This window comes from Terrapene carolina, unplaced genomic scaffold, assembly GCF_002925995.2.
Source record: "Terrapene carolina triunguis isolate 2854851 unplaced genomic scaffold, T_m_triunguis-2.0 Scaffold53, whole genome shotgun sequence".
Classification (NCBI taxonomy): Eukaryota; Metazoa; Chordata; order Testudines; family Emydidae; genus Terrapene; species Terrapene triunguis.
This window is the reverse complement of record NW_020664404.1, coordinates 20821508-20843338: the sequence shown is the minus strand read 5'-3', so window position 1 is coordinate 20843338 and position 21831 is coordinate 20821508. Positions and strand designations below refer to the sequence as shown.

The 21831-nt window shown below is 44.0% G+C and overlaps 1 protein-coding gene across 1 annotated transcript; it reads right to left on the bottom strand.

The window, feature by feature from the left end:
* Positions 1–8963: 8963 nt before the first annotated feature.
* Positions 8964–19031, bottom strand: LOC112123465 (serpin B10-like). The gene is made up of 7 exons (XM_026658644.2): positions 18812–19031; positions 17233–17319; positions 15745–15882; positions 14442–14559; positions 13693–13835; positions 10722–10889; positions 8964–9419 (listed from the first exon to the last, which is right to left on the bottom strand). The coding sequence occupies exons 1-7, from the start codon at positions 18977–18979 to the stop codon at positions 9015–9017; spliced, it is 1227 nt and encodes a 408-aa protein (XP_026514429.1). The 5' UTR covers positions 18980–19031; the 3' UTR covers positions 8964–9014.
* Between the last annotated feature and the right edge of the window lie 2800 nt (positions 19032–21831).

The window sequence follows — 21831 nt, the reverse complement described above, 5'->3', positions numbered from 1 at the left end:
GAACCTGCTGCCATGTGCCCGGAGCTGTGGCTCGGCGCCCAGGGCCAGCACCTGCTGGAGCCAGAGTTGGCACCCGCTGCTGCGTGGCCAGGGCTGGGGATTGGCACCCAGGGTCATCTCCCAACAGAGCCTAGGTCAGCACTCACGGCGGGAGCTGGGGGTCTGGCACCTGGGACCAGTGGCTGCTGCTTCAAGGCCGGAGCTAGGGGTCGGCGGCCAGGGCTTGGAGTCGGAGCCTGCCGCCATGAAGACAGGGGTCAGCGCCTGCCACCAGGGATCTGCACCCAGGGCTAGAGCTGCACTGCTAGAGCCCAGAGTTGACATCCAGTGATGCATGGCCAGGGCTAGGGGTTGCCAGCCAGGGCCAGCTCCTGTGATCAGCAGCCAGGGCTGGCGATCACTGACAAGGATTAACACCCAGGACCAGAGCCCGGCAGAGCCCAGGGTCGGTGCCTGCTGTCGCACAGCTGGGGTTAGGGGTTGGCATCGAGGGCTGGACCTAGGGGGTCGGCATCCAGGGCTCGCGCCCGGGGTCAGCAGCCAGGGCTGGGGGTCAGAACATGCAGCCAGGGGTTGGCGCCACATGGCCAGAGCCAGGGATCAGAGCCTGCCGTCACATGGCCAGGGGTTGGAGCCTGAAGCCCTTATGGGCCTGGCCACAGGCCGGGGCCATGTGGCTAGAGCTAGGGGTCAGCGCCCGAAACATCATGGCTGCAGCCAGGTGTTGGGCACAAAGCCCCATGGTTGAAGCCCTGGTCCACACAGCCAGGCTCCCTAAGTCCCACCACCCGAGCCTGCCGCCCTACCACCCAGGACTGAAGCCTGACCCCCACTGTGCCCCTGCCCCATAGGTCAAGAACTCACCTTGCTGCTACAGCATTGTGCCCCACCTGTCTCCAGAGGCAGTGCAGGGTAGTGCATCCAGGAGCAACAGGAAGGGAGGGGATAATGCTTTGCTCCCCCATCACCACCCAGGTGGTCTGTGGCTGCACAAAAAGCCCCTGGTGGCCGCATTTGGAATGGCCTGCTCGCATCCCACTTGTCAAGAAAATTGAGAGGTGGGAGGGGAAGACAGATCTCTTCTATTTTATATTATACAAAGTAAGAGAGAATGGACAATCTTATTTTTGCTTTCCATATTTTTCAATATTAGATGGTGTGCTGGGGGAGGGAGAAGGCTTGACTAGTGCATTCCTATGCACTGGCTGTTTCCCAGTTGCCACAAGGCCCATCAATCCAAGACAGACAGGGCACAAATTAGGCAAGCCCCGTGGGATACTCTAACCCACGCGGAAGTGTCAGAGGATACAGATGAGGTGTAAGCCAATTTACCCCCTCCCTGTACTGGAATTGCATCTCCCGCTCTCATGTAGGAGTGATACATGTTTTATAGTTTTAATTCCTGCAGTATTTTTTTGCTTATTTGGTTTTTGCATCATGTACCTTTTGGGCATTATTAAAAGCACCTTGAACTTAAATTGCAAGTTGACTGAAATTAAATTTACTATGTTATAGAAAAACAACAGACTCAGTACTGGCACTTGTTCTTTGTCCTCCTCGACTTCAAACTAGGAGACAAAAAAGCAAATCACAGATCTGCTAGCTCCTAAACCCTCTGACCAAATATTGCAAGACCAATCTGTCTTGATCATGCTGTCTTATTACTGAAGACAGAAGTTTATCAAAACCCTAAGACAGATAATCACCGTACAAAGGGACACTCATTCTGGTTCCGAGATAGTGCTAACTTGGAAATAGCAGGAATACAGTTTGACTCTGTTTGATTTAGAATATTAATTGACCATCTGGTTTGAGGGCAATCTTACCATGTAACTGAATCATGTACCCTTTTTCATTTTACAATAATCCTATTAGGAAAAGAACACTCTTCTCTCTCTCCCTTAGAGGAAAGCATCTCTCTGTGGTATACAGGTCTACGTATATCACAGCCCCTACTATTAGGCCTAGCCAATCAGATTCCTTTCATGACCATGATGATGGAGCTGCTTTTTTAGTTTACCAAACAGTGGAGTCTGTATGTGTGCTGGTACAAACTGCTACATGTCAGAGGGAATAAACTTCTGCGATCTCATACAATGGCATTTCTCGTATTTCCCCTTTTCTCTGCGTTGTGTAGGATAACTCCCTGCATTAGAATGTGAGTTTCCATGCCAAAACAGACAATTCTTTTGGAATTTAGAAAAATTTCTAGATCTATGGTCAACACAGTCCAAGTAAGAAACAATCCTGCAATCCTGACAGCTGCCACAAGCTTTACAGTCTTGCAAATTTGCAGCGTATTTCTCCTCTAGTTACTGAAGTTGAAATAGGGAAAAAAGTCAAGAGTAGGGGGGAAAAAATCAACTGTATTTGATAACTGCTAACCTGCATATACATGAGAATAAGAGCTACCTTTTTTAGAATTGATATTGCATTTAAAAACTATCAGAGATATTAAGAGGCTATAATGCTAATAGAGCACTTCATTTCCTATAGTTCATCACAGTGCATCCAACGCATGTGTCAGGTAGCGGTACGTATCAGGTTGTCCATCCGTTTAAATACTGTATTTAACGTATACCTAGTCAAGAAATCCAGTTGAATCAAACAAAAAGTTATGGAGTGGGAATGGGAAATGAGATGTGAGGGATCTGTTTATCAAAGGGCTTGCTCCCCTTCCAAACTGCATTACGTTCAAGCTTCTTGTTCTTGACTTCAAGAAGGCCCTGCATAACTTTCTTTGGCTGCTCATTCCAACAACACCCCGTGCCTAAACTGCCCCGTTCCCTCCACTCTACCAATGCTAACAAACATCAAGTTTGTATAGGACTCAGATTTTAAGGATCACAATGGTCTCGCATAACCCTGAGAGTTTCACTTTCCTTATGAGCACGTGAAGATACTTTACACATGCTCACTAGGACAACATCAACCCCATAACTTGTGGTTGAACTACAGCATCTCTTAATTTAAAAATGTGAAGTGACTGAGTAGCCATCAAGTCTTTTGGTAAATTATTCCAATGATTATCCTCCCTGTTAAAAATTTGCACTTTACCCTCCATTTGATTTTGTCAAGCTTCACCTTCCAGCTATAGGATCTCGTTATGCCTGTCTGCTAGCTATAGGATCTCGTTATGCCTCTGTCTGCTAGATTAAAGAACCTCTACTACCAAATATCTTCTCTCCATGTTGGCTCTTCTCCCATGCATGAAACACCTTCTTGAGCTAGTCTGCAAAGCAACTTCAATCCCCATATTTAAATCCTTCCTTAAGGCCCACTCCAAATGTGACATCTACAAGCCAACCAACTGATTAGTTTTTGTCGAATGAATGTCAAAAATCTCTTCTTTACTCTCTGAATACTGTGAATAGTTTTGAGTTTTAAAAATTCATCTAATAAAAAATTGTGTATGCATATCTATATCTATTTCCCCTTGTGTGGGAGTGTAATGGGAGCCAAGGCAAAAGCAGTATTTAACAAGTTGTAATGTTTGTGCAGATATACAGTTATCTTAAAAACTAAGGCCACAATCTTACAGCAAGTCTGCATGTCTGGACCTCTGCAGCCTGGTAGGACTCCATGCACCAGTGAGTGGGCCTTTATGCAGGGTTTGTTTGAGGATGGGGCCTAAAGTGTGTACCCAGAAGTGGCTACCCCACCACCCAAGCCCTCAAAAAGAAAAGGCTTGTTTTACACTGAAATAATACATAAGGCTATCTGGTGACCACAATGTCACATACCTTCAGAAATACAGTTAGCTCTATCCGAAAAAGGAGAAAAAGAAAGTGAGGAACCCAGAATGAGCATAATACAAGCAATGAGTAAGAAAAAATTAATCCCAACATTTCAATTAAAACGTAATTCAGGTGCACAGTCTAACCTTCCAATGAGTTTGTACTGTCTGTTTTATAGACTTATTAGAGAGACAAGGTGGGGAAGGCAATAGCTTTTATTGGAGCAATGTCTGTTGGTCAGACAGACAAGTTTTCAAACTTCTTCAGGTCTCGGAAAGGTACTGAAGAGCTCTGTATAGCTGGAAAGCTTGTCTCTCTGATCCAACAAAAGTTGGTCTAATAAAAGCTATTACCTCACCCACCTCGTCTCTCTTATCTCATGGGACTAATAGGGCTACATTATATACTTATTGAAATACCAGCCAAAACAACATGTGGGCCTTGCAGCAAATTGTAAAATCTTCAGGCTCAGTTGTGTCATCGGTAGTGCAGATTTATGCCACTATACAGAGCTTATGAAAATAATCGTGGTATGTTCATTGCAAGCTTTATTGCCTTCTTCAATCCAGCGCTCTAGGACAGTCATTTAGAGACAAGTGCCCTGTTTTAGTGGCTCAGTAAATGGCAGTGCCAGGCACCTCCCATCGCCGGAGCCTCTCCCACAAGAGTCAGCAGCCAAGGCCGGACCCCTGTATGCGCAACGGATTTAATAAATCCCAAGTACCAGCAACCTGTGCTGTGTGTACCACACCCACCAGCTCTGTCCTACCCCACCGGCAAGGGAACCAGGGGAGGGTCCTTGGCTGACACTGCAAAACCCAGGGCAAGGTGCACAGCATCACAGGGTTCCTCCTCCACCTGGTCTTACCGGGAGGAGGAAACCACAGGCTGAGCCACCTTCTCAAGGCAGGGAAAGGACCTGAGACACCTATTGTGAGTTGTGGATTCAAGGTTCAGGTGTCTGGTCTCTTAGGAGCCTGACTCCTCCCCTGTCTCCCCCAGACATCCCCAGGCAGACCTGCCCCCCACTCCCGCCCATCCCAGCAGGAGCACAGGGTGCTGCACCCCCGGGCTTGCGGTGTTTCCATCACACACCGGGTTTACAGTTCGGTTCCTGGCTCTCAGCGCCCGGAGCAGCGTCACTGCAAGAGACACAAACTCACCGGACACCAGCGAGACCCCCCCCGCCCTCGGCTGCTTGACCCAACCGTGGGGCCGATGCCCGGGGCGGACTCCGGCTCCCAGCGCCTCCTCCCGCCCGCCAGAACCGAGCGGCCCTGAGCCCCAGGCTGGAAACTAAACCCAAGTCGCAGCCCCGCTCCCCGCCCGCCCCCGGCTCCGGGTTTGTACCGCGCCCGAGGCAGCGAGCGCGGCAGGACCCGCCCCACACGCAGGCGGCCCCGGACAGAGGGCGCCAGGCCGGGACTGACCCAGGGGCGGTGCTGCGGGACCGGTGCGGAATCGGGCGGCGGCTGCTGCGGGGAGCCGGGCGCGCAGGTCGCTGAAGAGGCTCCGGTGGCTCTGGGCAAAGGGGAGGCGGCCTCGGGCTTGTGTTAGCGCAGCTGAGCCCCGGGATCCCGCCCTCCTAGAGCCCGGAAGCGCCGGGAGCCACCACGGGGCGTTTCATCCCTCAGCCTCCGCCCGTCCCTAATTTCCTGCACTAGCTGCTGAGGGCGAGGTAGGGGCTGGCTTGCAGGACCGATGTTTATCCGGCAGCGTTACTTGCAATCGCGTTGCCCGAGGCTGTCCTACTACCGAGTGTGTGCACATGCTCATTGCTCGTGCTGAGAGAGAACCTTGGTGCCCTTTCTCTGCCTTTTGCCTAATAAGTTTCAACGCGGCCCCACTTTCCAAGCTCCCACTAGCGCTGCCGCTGCTGGAGGAGAGGGGTGAACAGAGATCTGGATGGAGGAGAGACGTGCTGGAACGATTCAGGCGGGGAGGGGGGCTTGATAGGGACCTCTAGGCTGTGCTGTAAATTCGGTGACCCCCCCCAGTCACTTTTCCCCCCTACCAGAACAAAAGATCTAATGCATAATAATAATTAATTAATAATTTATTACGCCTTAAAACCGAAGGACAGTGATGCGGGTGGAAAAGAAAATCTATTTTCGTTTGTATAGACAGGAGCGGAAAGGGGAATGTACTATCAGGTGGGTTTGGCTGCAAATGTATATTGTGTAAACTGTACATAGAGAACAACAAGGCGTCCGGTGGCACCTTAAAGAGTAACAGATTTATTTGGGCATAAGCTTTCGTGGGTAAAAAACCTCACTTCTAAAACTTCACTTCTTCAGCTGAGGCTTTTTACCCACGAAAGCTTATGCCCAAATAAATCTGTTACTCTTTAAGGTGCCACCGGACGCCTTGTTGTTTTTGTGGATACAGACTAACATGGCTACCCCCGATACTTGTACATAGAGAGTATTTTTCACTTGCAAGGGAGGAGCACAACTGGTTCATTATGATATTTTATGTGGATGTGTACACTCGTCTAGAAAAGTAAGATTTATTAATTTTTGTTTTGGTATAATCAGTTTTACAGTATTTCTTTCAGGTAGCATACGCCCTGCTGGCTTAGACAAATAGTTCTGGTCAGCATCTGTGACTCTAGTACAGGTGTACTGTGAAAACAGACTTGTTAAGCAGCTGAACAAATAAAACTCAGGTCCAGTGGTTTCACAAGCAGTTGTCTCAAAACAAACAAATTTCAGCATTTAATCTGGGCCAAAGTAAGTCCTGCAGTAATAGAATTCAAATTCACTGGCTTCAGTGTACATGCCATGGTTGAATTTGGTTTGTTGTCTGAATCTGTATTTATATATATGTATTTGGGTACATATAGAAAAAAAGTAAGTATTTCTCTTTGTATTAGTGAGCTAGTTACGTTCAGGGAAGTTTGCACACACTGCCTTCTTTGCTGGTTTGAGTTGTTCTGTTAGGGTTAAATTTCATACATGCTGCTCCTGGCAGATTCATAGAAGCAAGTTACTAAGGCCCTGTCTAGACTGGGAAAAGGAGATGTGTTTACCAAATGGATTAGCTAACATTTTAAATAACATGATTTTAAACACCATTTTGCAGCCTAATGCAGACAAAGAAAATGGTATTTTTAAAAATCTCAGCTGAGCGTAATCAGTGCTTAATTTGTGCCAGATTTTTCCAGAGTTGAGCTCCGGCACCTCTAGGCTTGGCAGTTCACAGCTCCGGCACCTCTGGGCTTGCTGCATCCGTTATGTATGTAAAAAAAATAAAATTGTTGAGCCCTGGCACCTCTTTCATTACAAATTAAGCCCTGGGCATAATCAACCCTAGTTAAATGACGATCATTTTGGAATGGTAACAATGAAAACATACTGTAAATATTAAGAGTGCTTAGACTATCATAGCATAACAGAACAGTACTGACAACTCCCCTGCCCCGCAAACCTCCCACTATCTATAATCAACTAAATCACCAATTTGAATTATAGAAACATAATCACAGTGTTTTTTTATTGCTTTAAGTGCAAGTCACACACTAGAGTTATGGAGTAAAATATCAGCTAAAAGCACATTGGAATTTGGGTAAATAACAGGAATATCTTTGCTAAACTGCATTCTTGAAATGAAAGTCTATTTTTCTACTTTATTAGTGATACAGGTATCTAGGAATGGGTACAAATTACAACCAGTAATTACATTAACAACACATGACTGTTGTTTGAATGCTGCAGGTTTTAGATTATATGTCCATGAGCATTATAGTCAGACAGGAGGCATGCTGGTGAAAGTTTTCATATCAGTTGTGCCCATCAGAATTGTTAGACAATCTAATTTACAAATATTTTAAAAAGGTCAGGCACAGGAACAAACATTAGTATGAGCAACATGACACACCTGCATAGCCCTCTAGAAACAGCAGCAGGTCATGAAATGGACAAAGATGACAAGTTCACTGGCTGGGGAGGCTAGGCCAGTTCACTGACTCTGTGCCAATATTGTCAGAGAGCATTGGCAGAATGTTTAGTGCCTCATCCAGAGTCCTTCCTCTGACATAATAAAAACTGAATTGGGCCCTTAGGGAGGTAAAGGATGGTCTGAGTAAATATAAATGTTTAGTTTAAAGAGCCTCTAGGGAGCACTGAATTTCACATGCTTTTGCCTTAGATTTTATGAAATTACAATAATTTCCAAAATGTTAATTTTCAAAGTGAAAATTTAGACTAAAGATATGTAATGTTTTTGTACACTTCCAAGTTTATTACACGTCAGACAATAAAATCTCTAACACTCGTTACGGTCTATGTGATAACACTTCAGTCAGCCAAATCACACTCCTAATGAAATCAATGGGTGGAGGATTTGGCCTAATGTTGATTTTCCTATGTTTCTATGAGCAGTGTTGTTACTGATTGAACAACTCTTTTAGCACTTATGAATGTACAATGTATGTCCAGCAGACTGACTCCTAAATGATCGAGCATCTGTCATTTAGACAGAATGGCATAGTTCCAAATAGAATGCTGTGGTCAGTATGTGATGACGTTAAATTTCTATTTTAACACTCTGAAAGAACAAAAGAAAATATATTTTGGGTGGGAAAAACTTCATAAATAAACTCAAGGCAAATATTATGAAATTCAGAGTTAATGCTGACTCGCTATCATTAACTGGCATTGTTATGCCTGGGATTTGCAAACAGGACTTAATGTGTTTTCTGTTACCCTTTGTATACAGACCTGCAATACCTGTGAAGAAGAGACTTAATTATTAAGCACTTGACTGTGACTGGGTCTAATGTGTCCATGGGCGACAGTAGCAGAGATTAAGAGCTCCCTCCTCCCCCAAATCATTCTGCATGACTGCTTTAGACCTGCCCCCATCTTGTCTGCAGGTATGGTGATGCGGTCATGGCATGAACGCTGAGGTGTATTCTCCTGTCCTGTGAACAAATGAGTGGGGAGAGACAAAGGCTACAGAGCCATGACTCTGGCCCCCATAATACTAGCCAGGAGAGCAGGCTCAGTGCAGTGGGTAGTATGCTGCACTCTGTAAGGGGCTGCAGTAGATTACTGTCTGCTCAGTACAGCAGAGGAGCACAGGAGAAAATGTGCCTCAGTGTGTGTCTCTGAGGCACAATTACTTCTGAGGCTACTCCTGACAGAGGCAGCTTATGCTCAGGGCTCTAACTAAAAGCAAGAACTAGACCTAAGCTTTGAATTTCAGGCTTCAATTTGTATTTCCGAGTTGCATGGTGAGCAAATGATGTTATTTGGTAGCAGAGAGTAATACATTCTAGGGGGAGCAGAATCTGCCAAAGAAGAGGATGCTGTTGGTTTTGTTGTGTCTGATAAAGAAGAGGAAAGGGTGATCTGCCTTAAATCTTACGGGATTTAAAGATGATCTCACTACTACAACGACTGCACTGGCAGCTGCAGCCTCAGTGCCCTCTTCATTGACCTCAACAAAGGATTTGTGAAAAACTTGTGACAAAAACAGATCATTATTCTCAGACATCCCTTTGAAGTCAGCTTGGCTCTGACTGAAGGCATCTTTCATCCCCATACTGCTCAAAGTGGACTTGAGATTATAGCTCTCTTCCAGCTTGATCCTGGGCAGAAACAACTCCACTTCAGTCGTCTTCATCATTTCTGGGCTGGTCCACTTCGATAACTTCTCATAGGTCAATTCCCTCTCTAGCTACAGTGAGTTAAGAAAGAAAGGGAATTAGACAATTAAAAAGCAAAAACAAAATCATGAGTAAATGAAAAAAGCTCACCATAAAGGCACGAAACACATACATTGCTACCACCCCGGCTATTGCCATCATTATAGGATGTGCTACATGCAAATAGGGTTTGATCCTGCAAGGTTCTAAGTGATGTATGCTCCCATTTATCTAAATGGGAGGTGACCTTGAATGCAGGATTGGGTCCATAGAGGAGTTACTTGTTTTTTCTATTTAAATGTACATGGGAATATTCCCCTCTTATGCACATATAGAGCTCCTGTTAATGTTAATAGAACATCTACATGTGCATGCAAGGAAGACTTGTCCCATCACAACTATATATGATTGGTGTGCATGGGGTCTTGCAGACAAGTAAGAGGATATGGTCCTTGCCCTGATGTGCTTGCAAACGGAGCATCTGATTTTTCATATTGTTGAGCTCTCTCGGTTCCCATTGAGTTGAGGCACTCAGCACCTACTGTGAGGAGCTTAGTCCCTTGCAAGGTGGGTTACTAATTACTTATTTCACTAGATAAAGAAAGCCCAGAAAACAGGGGGAAAGGGAGTACAGCTCTTGGAAGAGCATTAATTACAAGGGGCCAGAGAGTCAGATTGTGGTCCACTTTGTAGGCAACAGAAACAGGACAAAAGAACTGGCTTCAACAACCAGTTTGGAATTCTTGTTTTGGGGAATCACCACATAATGTATAGCAAGTACTACACTTCCCACTCAATGCAGCTATCCCAACAGATTGCTGAAAATCCTGCATATCACACTAGAGAATCAAGTATTCCCTAAATACATGTATGACTTTATGGAATCCACAAGACTTGCACATGTCGAAACCAATTATCCTCCTGCTACAAGCCGCCTACTTCCTCACCCTACTTCCTCATGGTTTGTTACTCTCTCATTGCATCATATCTGAAACTAGGCTGTTAGCTATTCTGGGACACAGACCTGGTTTATTTGTTCTGGAAAATTCCTTGTGCTCTTTTGGGCTTCATCTAGATAATAATACATCATGCCAATGATACCCCTTAACGTTGTACCTTAGGTGGTGTTGTCGTCAGAACTGCTAAGTTTCACTTCCCAGTTCTTATCCTGATCACAAAAAGGCACTTGTATGCCATACATTTGTCTACAGCCGTATACATTAATGTACAGGATGTTGCTAAACTCATTCTGAACATTATCCCGTAGCTGTCTCACACTGAAGAAACATTAAATTCCACTTTCGTTGAACAGCAATATGGTATAATGGTTTTACCTGTTCCAGACCAGTAGATTTATCCTCAATGTCATCTGGTAATAGGATGAGCATGCTGAGGTCATTATTAACGTATGGAAGCTCAGCAATTTTGACCTTCATTGTTTCCAAGTAGCATATTGGAAATGTATCTTTTAGAAACATCATCTGCACCGGTTTAGTCTTGGTCTGTGAAATTATATATCTCCATAAGAAAATAAATATTACTTCTTTCTTTGAAACATATGGGTTATCAGTAAATTTGTATGACTTGCTTCAGATGAAATAAGAATAAAAGTTTTAATACAGTTTTATGAACCAAAGTTGATTGCATAGTTTAACAGGGTTCCTTTCATGAGACAATATTAATTGTCCTGTTGTTTGTCTCAAAGCATTGTTTTCCATGACCTGGACTCATCTTCCACTGTTCCCCAGTACATGCATAATAACTCACAGAAGGTGGGACAGAGGAGCCAGAACATTCTGCAAGGATCACCTCATTGAGTTTCCTGACATTTGTTCCTATTACACGGAAGACCTTTGAGGAGACAGAGTGGGGGGAGGTGCACAGCTCCCAACACTGAAAATTCTGGGGAACCTCTAAGTACAAGGAGAAAGGTCACTGCATGCAGGGGCTGCTTTGGTATCTTCACCACCATGGCAAAACAGAACAATGCTGCCTTTGGCTGACTCTCTGGTGGCTTAGCAGTAGCAGCTGTAGAGTGGATTCTGTACATATTAATGATGCCTCATGGATAATAAATACAAAAACTCAGTGTTTGTAAAGTTTCATGGATTCAGGAAGGTCACTTAGTTGCAAAGGATGTGTGTGTGTGTGCTATATTTAGCTGCGTGAGAAGTAATTTTGGTTTGCAGGAGTTTCATGAAGTCCTTTACAACTTCACTTCCTATGTGTTTGCAACTCCTGAGTTCCATAGACTATCGGTACCTACATAGGGAACAGAAACTGATAATATAGGGCTCTTCAATCTAGCAGATAAAGGTAGAACAAGAACCAATGGCTGGAAGTTGAAGCTAAACAAATTCAGACTAGAAATTAAGGCAAAAATATTTAACAGCGAGAGTAATTAACCATGGGATCAACTTCATCACTGGAAATTTAAAAAATCAAGATTGGCTATTTTTCTAAAAGATATGCAGTAGTTCAAGCACAGTTATTGGACTTGAAGCAGGAATTTAGTACAGAGAAGTCCTGTGGCCTGTGTTAGGCAAGAGGTCAGATTAGACTATCACAACGGTGCTTTGTAGCCTTAATCTAAGTCCCAATGACTTTAAATGAGTGCTAGGCTCCTAAATCACTTGAAAATGGGATTTAGGCTCCTAAATCCCTTAGGTGCCTTTGAAAATATTACTATAGTCTATAGCAGGGGTTCTCAAACTGGGGGTCGGGACCTGCAGTGAGGCCGTGTGGCTCCCCACCTGCCCAGAGAGGGACGAGCCCATCCGGAGGCCGGGGTGGGCGGAGCTAGGGCACTCTGAGCCCGCCCCTCAGAGGGTCAGGCGGCGACCCGGAAGTATAAACGCTCGCCCTCAGAGCTCACTAGAGGCTAGCTGCCAGGGAGGCCAAATGCTTCTAGCCTAGCCCGCGACTGGGAAACCCTCGTGGCCCAACGTGCCCGCCAGGACTCGCTGGACCTGCCCTGCACCCGCGACCAGGAGGAGTTGCCGGTCCTGCCCTGCGCTCACTACCCAGAGGAGTTGCTGGACCTGCCCTGCACCCGCGACCAGGAAGAGTTGCCGGTCCTGCCCTGCGCTCACTACCCAGAGGAGTTGCTGGACCTGCCCTGCACCCACGACCAGGAGGAGTTGCCGGACCTGCCCTGCGCTCACTACCCAAAGGAGTTGCTGGACCTGCCTTGCGCTCGCTACCTGGAGGAGTTGCCGGACTTGCCCTGTGCTCGCTACCCGGAGGAGCTGCCGGGCCTGGTGCTCGCCCACTACCCCGAGGAACCCATAGTGCTGGACCCCCCCCGGAGGACACCACCGTGACTGAGGTACCACAAGAGGGGGAGTCAGGAAGTAGCCCGGGGGCAGCCAACCCTAGTCTGGCTGCAGCACTGCCAGAGCCCATGTCAGTGTGTTGCGGCCAGGATCCCCACGGACACCGCAGCGGGTCTTCTGCTGCTGCTAGGGCCCCGGGCTGGGATGCAGTGGAGTGGAAGGGCCTGCCATGGGTGGCAGTCTCCCCCTCTCCCAGGCCTTTTGGAGGCTTGGGCCTACTGTTGCTCAGCCCTGCCGGAGGGCCTGAGCTCCTGACTCATTATTGCCCCACCCTGACCTAGCGCCTGGGCTTGCTACTGTTTATATTGCTACTGCTATAGCATTATTGCTCAGCCCCTGCCTGAGGGCCTGAGTCATTGTTGCCCCACCCTGACCTAGGGCCCTGGCATAACTGTACTTATTTCTGCTTCCGCAGTGGCCGCCAGGAAAGACTCCCGTGGCCGGACTAATTCCCCAAACCTCAGCTGTGTGTAGCGAGCCGGTGTGGCTCCCTGCCACCCCGGAGAGGGTCGAGCCCTGGGCAGCCCCTCTACAGGACCCCTCGGGGGGTCATGAGTGGTCAACCTCCACCCCGAACCCCACTTGCCTCTGCTTTATTAGGGGGGTCGCACTCAGAGGCTTGCAATGTGAAAGGGGTCACCAGTAAAAAAAAGTTTGAGACCTACTGGTCTATAGAGCTGCACAGCCTTCACATTAACAGGGTATTCACATGTAGTCAGGGTATTCACTAATGTTTCTAATAACATAGAGCCCATCAGTCTCCTCTTGAAGCTAAAACCCATTTTTCAAATCTTTGCTTAAACTATGTAGTAGTTTTACTAACTAAATATTAAAATTGTCAGTTATTTACTTTAGGCCATGCGTCGAGCTACCAATAGTTTTATGATGGAATATGAACTGTGGGTGAAAGATTTTCATGCTATATGGAGGTTTCTTACTGTTCAACAGCATGAACATTAGTGAAACATACCTTGCTCAATCTGAAGGGATTCTCAGATGTGTTTTCATTCAGAAATCTCTTTTCCCATTTTCCTTTGAAGTAAATGGCATTAACCAGGACCAGTGCGGTGTTGGGATCAACAGAACCTCTAGGCAGCAGATTCTGGATTTTCCCTTTCAGAAGGAGAAGAGTGGTGTTTTTATTCCAGTACAGTACAGCAAGTGGCTATTTCTAATTTTGCTTTCTCTTTAATTATCCATTGAGAATGTATGTGCCTCGGAACCCCTGATCCCTAAGTGAGTTTCTAAATTCTGCCAAATCAGAATGGTAGCATTTTATACCCATTTCATCCTCCTTTTGCACAGGAGTAAATAACAACACAAGGGGCTAGGCTGTGAAGAATCAGGCTCATGAAAAAGGGAGTCCATGGTCATAAATCCTGCTCCTATAGTTCCAGCAGTGACGGTGGCCCATGAGACCAGGGGCCTTGCAGGAGCTATTGATTCTTTAGAATCAGGAAATCAGGTTCTAAAGGCTGCTCCCTTCTTTCTTTGAAGTCCTTGGGAAGTCAATGGGAGTCTTTCCATTGAATTCAAATATTCTGAATCAGACACTTGAAGCTGTTCAACTGTCCACCTCTCCATCCTCAATTTTCACATTAGCTCCACTAGTGCCTGACTACAGGAGGAACACATGTAAAAATGCAGCCACCTACCCAAAAGGAATTAGCAACTATAGTGGGAGAAGAGCAAAGCTCGGATTGTTTGTTCTTAGCTTACCCTCAGTTTGGCTTTCAACCCAGGAATTGATTTCTTTTCTGACTTGTTCTGCAGCTTTTCTAAAGTTAACTGCTTGGGGCTCTGCCTGGTAATAGTTTTTAACGAATTCTACGTATCCCTGAAAGGTAGGAGAGAAAATTTGCTATTAAAATAAATTCAAAATGGCATCACTTAAAAACATTCAGATTGCTGTACAACATAACTACTACAATACTAAAGAGAGTACAATTCAACTTAAGCTAGATAAAATTTAAAAGTAAGATCTATGGTACAGTATATTTAATAATTAGAGCTGATTAAATCTCTATTTCAATTCCACTGGAAATTCCCTTTCATCCCAAATCAGAACAAAACGTTAAAATTTTGAAATTTTCTGTGAAATGATAATTCTGAAAACATTCTTTTAGGAAATATCAAAATGATCTAATCATAAGGATAACTGGACACTGTGTGTCTAGTTCTGGAGCCCACAATTCAAGAAGGATGTTGATAAACTGGAGAGGGTTCAGAGAAGAGTCATGAGAAGGGTTAAAGGAACAGAAAATGTAGTTGTAGACTCAAGGAGCTCAATCTACTTATCTTAACAAAGAGAAGGTTAAGAGATGACTTGATTACATTCTATAAGTACCTACATAGGGAATAAACAAATAACAGTGAGCTCTTCAGACTAGCAGAGAAAGGTATAACACAATCTAGTGGCTGGAAGTTGAAGCTAGACAGATTCAGACTGGATATAAGATGTACATTTTTTTTACTGTGAGAATAATTAACCACTGGAACAATTTACCAAGGTTTATGGTGGATTCTCTATCACCAACAATTTAAAAATCAGGACTGGATGTTTTTCTAAAAGATCTGATCTAGGAATTATTTTGGGGATGTTCTCTGGAGGTCAGACTAAATGATGACTGTGGTCCCTTCTGGCCTTAGAATGCATGAAAATTTTCCATTTGAACAAGGTTGAAGTGCTTTGTTTCAACTGTATTGTTTCAACTGTATATAATATGAACTATAAGTAATGATATAAATGTATACTATCTAATATAAAAGTTAAACAGATAATGTCAAAACAAAGCACTTTGACTTTATCGAAATGAAGAGTTTTGATAATTTTTCATCAGAAATTTAAACAAAATCTATATGTTCCCACAAAACATTTCAGTTTTATCACATCAACATTTCCCATTGGCAAATTGTTCCTTTGGAAAATTTTCAATTTGCTCTATTAATAATCTTGAATCATTGAGTGTCATAAATATCTTTCAAAACTTTCTCTTCAGCTTTGTAAAAGTATTCAACTTACACTATGGAATTGGAAGGTCTGTTCCTCATACAGTCTGTTGGCAGTTTTAAGCAAATAAGAAGTTTGGGGTTTGTTGATTAAAGAGATTAATGCCAGGAACTCAGAATGAATGTCTTCAGCTTTGCAGTCCTCAGATTCCTTTAAAAGAGACACAGTGAACTTGGAAATCACATTTTCTTTATGAAAATTTTGTAACTCCTAAGATTACTACACTCGACAGAAATTACTGGGTGGGGGGGGGGGGGGGAGCGGCAGATTCCTCTGTTTTTTCTGTTTATTGACTCTGCATTTGACTGAATTGTCTGTAATCAGATTGTTTCCACTGGATAGTGAGCAGGTCAGTGTCTCCCTTGTTGCAAAGACTTTTACAAACATCATCGGGTGAGTACTTAGAGCTACAGCTTAGGTGGGACTTAAAGTTTGAGCTCCACTCCTGCGCCATGGAGACTGTGATATTCAACACAGGGTCATACAGCTCTGGTGGAAATCACATCTCTGATGGAGCACACCTCTGTTGGGGATGAGGGATAGCTTTCCCTCTGCACTAGAAGCAGCAACGGGGTGCCATTACTGAGGGATTATAAAAGAGGAGCAAGTTAGGGGACTTAGAAGGTGAGAGATAGAGGCCTCTGTTTCTCTTAAAAAGCAGAAGACCTTGTCTAACAAACTATCCTTAGTTCAGCAGCCAGAGATTCCCTGCTGAGAACTACAGCTGGTTCACCTGCAGAAAATGCTGGCACAGAGGCTTTTGAGACCTCTTCAGGAAGAACATCCACCCCTATCCTGACCCACTCCCAAAATGATGAGAGGAAAGGGGCTTGTCCTTAGAGCTGTCCGAAGAACAGAACACTTCAGGCAGCTCCCCCCTCCGGTCTAATGAACCAAGGCAGGTTCATCAGAATGCATCTGCTGGGGAAATAGGGGTACCCTCCCCCCCCCCCCCCCCCATCTTGCCACCACCACATGCACCTGGCCATTCTCCTACCTTCCCACAGACACTTTCCAAATCTTCCCTAGACTCAATATATTGTCACATACCCCACTCCCACCTTAACTTCCACATCACGCTTTCCCTCTTTATATCGACACATCATACCCTTCACAATTGCACATATGCCTGTAGGATATGTCTGTAGCTATCCAGTCTCTGAAGTCAGAGTTCAGGTTTTGCATTGGTGTGGGTGTGTGTGGTCCATCTGTACATATGTGAGGTGGAAGGGAGTTCCCTGGGGAGGTGCAGAGTCAGTGGCGTATTAACGTTGCTGTTCAGGAGTGTGAATCAAGGTGCCTCTCCTGCCTTTGAAGGTTTGAGTGAGTGGGTTTTGCACTTAAGCAATCTTAATTGGTTATTAACTACGATTTTTCAGGGTGAGGGGAGCAATATAGATGTAGGCTAAAAACAACCAATAGCCTGATCCAAACTAGTGCCGCTGTTGAACTTTCCTATTCCCAGAAAGACAGCGGATTTATTTTTGTTCTAAAGAATACCATCTTCCTTTTCTTTGGCCTCCCACGAGAAGTTCTTGTCACCTGCAAACAGCCTTCGGTTCCTGTAGTTTTCTTAAAATGAAGCACCTGCAAGCCGAGTTTGTAAAAATAGTAAATATATTTGAAGACCGCTATCTAAGACAAATGTACACACAAATTGATGTCTAGTGACCTAATTGTCAAAACCTCAAATTTATTATAATTAGTCAGCAAAGATGGTTGCTACTTAGCCTGCTAAGGACACCATATCTATGATTTTCAATGATGATTTGAATGTAACTGAGACCCAGGTCATAACCACACAGTCACATTGCTGGCTTAATAACAGATCATCATTATGAATCAGGTGGAAATTAACTCTGACATATAGTCAGACCATGTGAAATTCTTGATGGCTTCAGCCATTTATTATTGTACTCTGTTTATTATTGGGCATCATTGATGTGCTAGATGCTGTACAATATAAAAAGGTTCAGTGCTTCCCCCAAGGGTTAAAAGCTATATTAAAAAGATAATGCAGTTTAGTTGCATAATACACGGAATGGCCATATGAAGGTGTAATCACAGAGCCATCAAATAGTAATGATCAGATATATTTATGCTCAAAGCAGAGGTAGTAGCAGCAACAAAACACAATTCAAGGTATGATCCCTGCAAATTACAATGGTTATGCAACTTTATCATTTTTATTAGCAAAATTCAGGCAAATGTAAATAGACTGAAATAGGACTAAACTGAAAAGGTTTCAACTGTGCGTGTAAGCCGACTGTCATGGAAGAGCTATGGACGAACCAAGCCACGTTTTCAGTACTGGCATTTATTTATGTACAGAACGCTGATATTCACATCTTAGAAAAATGTTTAAAATAATGTTAAATTGAGTTTTAAGGGAAAGCTAAAATGGAAGGTCAGGTTCTAAACTATTGGGGCGGCTCCTATCTGGCAAACCAGCAGCACCACTCTGGGAAGTATGGGAGCAAGTGAGATGCAGGGGCTAGTAAAGGTGTTGAGAAATGATGGGGTCCTCAGTGTGAGTAGGGGACTTTTCCCTCTCAGTGGGTTACCTGTTGGTTTCAGAGAACCTCAATCCAAAGAGAATTCTGGAAAACTGAGGTAAATAAAGGAGATCTCTGCCTAGGGAAGTTAAAGAGACACATGGAGAAGTTACTAGGAGCCACTCAGCTGCCCAGGATCAGTGTGCTCCGACCAAGCCCCCTTTCACCTCAGGAAAGCCCCCAAGCCAATAGGGCCAGGAGCTGCCACCTGGAACTCCCCTTTACAGGGAGTTGCCCCAGTAGTTTAGAACCTGACCTTCAATTTTAGCTTTCCCTTTGAACAGAACACTGGATCTGGCCCAGAGTACCTGAACAGTGTAGGGTATAGAGAGTTACTGGGAAACTCTGAAATTAGTTAAAATTGTAGTGAATTTGTTATTCCCTATAGTCTACCCAGCATTTCCATTCACCATTCCTTCAAAGATATTGTGTTTAATACTGTAGTATCAGGTTGTTGTAGCGTGTGTAGGAACCATTTGTCATCTCGAGATATATACAGTACATAGTCAAATTTCACAACCTACCTCAGCCATCTGCGTTGCAGTGTTACCTTTTGCCCCCACATAAGTCATGGCCAGAGCAGATGAAATACTCCAAGGGGAAAAGAAAATGTTTTTGCCTTTAAAAGATTCATTCAGCTTTTTGAAAAGGTCGAGAGTAAAGCTACCGTTTGATGCTGAGAGAGAGTCCATTGCTGAAACCTAAGACAAATATATGAAGACAGAGTGTAACAGGTTGACTTTACTGGAGTCAAGATTTTTCCTTTGGTCTCCAGCTTGTGTTGTTTTCTCTGTATCATAAACTAACTTTCCTCAGAAACTGGAAAATGTATTGAAGTGACAATGATTCTAGACTCCCTTAGACTATCTGCCCTATAGTTTCTGCTGTAAATCGATCCCTAGGTACTTGTACAACACACAAATCATATCATGCACACTCTTTACTGTTATATAAATATTTCAATATGACTTAGGCACCTAACCTGCTTTGGTGCTTTTGAAAATACCAGTAGGCACCTTTCTGCATCTTTCGGTGCCTAAATAGCTTTGATAATCTGGGCCTCAGTCCTTGCCCTTTTGGGGTTCCATGGCTGTCAACAAAGCATTATGGAGTATCCAAACACATTCTAAGTCATGGATTCTTTTGTTATGAGAAGACTAACAAGAGGATGACAGAATAAAAATCTTTTCCTTCCCCCTCAGGGGAACAACAATTTAGTGCTTGACCCATTAATTTGCTGTGTTGTACCATCTCACAGCAAGAACTACCACCTGAATAGATTTATCCTTACTTATCTAATCTAAGATTTTAAGGAACAGGTTTGTCATCTACTCAAGAAAATTCTTCCTTTGATTCCTTTGCCCCATATCAGCATCTTTTCTTAAACTCTGTAAGTATATAATACTTGCACTCTGTTTTCTAAGAATTGAAATCTAAATTAAACTTACAATGAAAATGTGCAATCCCTGTGTTACTGCATAACATTTAATTTATCATTTAATCTGCCCTGTCAGGCATGGTTTAAGTAGTTAAAAAGAAGTTTCAAAGAAAGTTAATTATGTCTATACGAATATTTACATTACCTCAGATTCCTGTGAGAGAGAAGGAATTACTTGCGTTGTCGGCTGCGTTTTGGGTCTGTTTGTTAGGCAATAAACACATTTAGAAATATAAAACAGTTGTGCTTCCTTCTGGCCTATATCCTCCACTCTTACTCCCTATGTGTTTCGCCACCTACGTTTACCCCTCCTCCCCACCAGTTTCCAGAACTTTCTGTTGTAAAGTTTGCCCCGATTGTTGACATACACTATATTGGTTTGGCAATAAATATGTTTAGAAATAAAATGAGATTGCAGCTCACTCTCCTTCTAGCCTACATTCTCCATTCCTAGTCCCCAATATGTTTCCCCACCTAAACCTACTCTTACTCCTCACCACTTTTCAGAAATTTTTGTTGTAAAGTTTGACCTGATTATTGATCCATTGTATGTGTTTTAAACAGCAATCTTAGAGATTTAGAAGATGAATACAATGATCTTATAAGAGCTGCTATTTTAGGCATAGGATAAGCAAAAATACCACAGAGTGGCCTAATGTAAGAATGTCTGGTGATGTTGTCCGTTGTGACTCTCTTTTTGGTAGTGGTGAGACTTTTGTTTAAAATAAGTGCAGTTAGCGTTTAACTTACACCAAACGACACAAATGTCTGTCTTTGTGCTGGTTGGGTGTTCTGTGTGGCCTGATTCTCCACTGCATTATTTCAGTTTTAAACCAGTGTAACTCTATAGATTTCAGTTGAGGCATATCAGTGTAAAACTGGAGTAATGCAGGGGTCAATTAGACTTTGTGACTCCACCATCCTCATTTAAAACCATTAGGAATATAGATACCGCCATGCCACCACCAAATCAGACTAACAGTTTAACTGGCCTGGTATTCGGCCTCCAACAGTGACCAATACCAGATGTTTAAGTGGAGGATGTAAGACTCCGAAAATGGGCTTGTCAAAGAATGCATGGAATGAGCGCTAAGATATTCCTATGTTGGAAGTTTCTCTCTAATTCAAGGCAGTTGTGGGTGCTGTGTGTACTGAAGGATGAGGGCTAGTATCCCTTTTTAATTTAAAGGCTGGACTAAAGAACATCCCTGGATGCACAAACTGATCCACGCTCAGTGCAGTGGATGCTAAAATGTTGAAACATTTTCTTAAAAACTTCAAAGGCTTTTTTGTTTGTTTGTTTCATGCTGAGACCCAGCATGAAAATTAATAGCTCAGGTGCAGCCAAGAGTTTCCTCTCTCCAAGACAGTAGAAAAGGAATTCTGAAATGCACAGGTACCCTCACCTTGCCTTGTTTTTGAAAATCTAAGGCTGTTAGCTGTATGAAGGAGCGCTTTTCTAGAAAGTGTGTCTGTGTAGACATATACCATAATAGGGACTTCTTTGGGGTTTTAGCACACAGCTTTATCTTGTTATCTTCAACAGGACAGTATTTAGATGGAATGTGTTCGTGCAGTCATAGTGAGTATAATAAAATAAATAAACCTTTATGTAATCTTATTTCATGTTTGTTCTTTTCCTATTCAGGAAGCAGCACCAAAAAGAAAGGTGTGTGCTGCATCCTAGCAACGTGGACTTCCAAAGTGCTTGCAGGCAGGTGGGAATATTTTCAATGGAGCTGGAGGTTCACTAGTTTACCCAGCTTATTTAATCTCTGCCCTGAATTCAAAGAGTTAGGAGCAGTCCCAGAAAAGGTAGGAAATTACTCAAAAAACTCTGTGCTTCTAATATTTTATTCCACTGTAACTGATTGCTGAATTTGAATAAAGAGCTCCAACCAGGGCCACCTCCAGGCACCAGCGAACCAAGCAGGTGCTTGAGGCGGCCAATGAAAAGGGGCGGCACGTCCAGGTCTTCGGCGGCAATTCGGTGGCGGGTCCCTCGGTGCCTCTCAGAGGGAAGGACCGGCCCCCGAATTGCCGCCAAAGAATGAAGCGGCGCGGTAGAGCTGCCGCGGCTTTATTTATTTATTTATTTATTTTTTT

Excerpts from the sequence above, each read along its gene's own strand:
- LOC112123465 (XM_026658644.2), bottom strand. The coding sequence starts at position 18,979 with ATGGACTCTCTCTCAGCATCAAACGGTAGCTTTACTCTCGACCTTTTC. Across the intron at positions 14,560-15,744 it reads AGACCTTCCAATTCCATAGT|GGATACGTAGAATTCGTTAA; the intron begins GTAAGTTGAATA and ends CCTACCTTTCAG. Across the intron at positions 9,420-10,721 it reads AATCTACTGGTCTGGAACAG|CTAGAGAGGGAATTGACCTA; the intron begins GTAAAACCATTA and ends AACTCACTGTAG.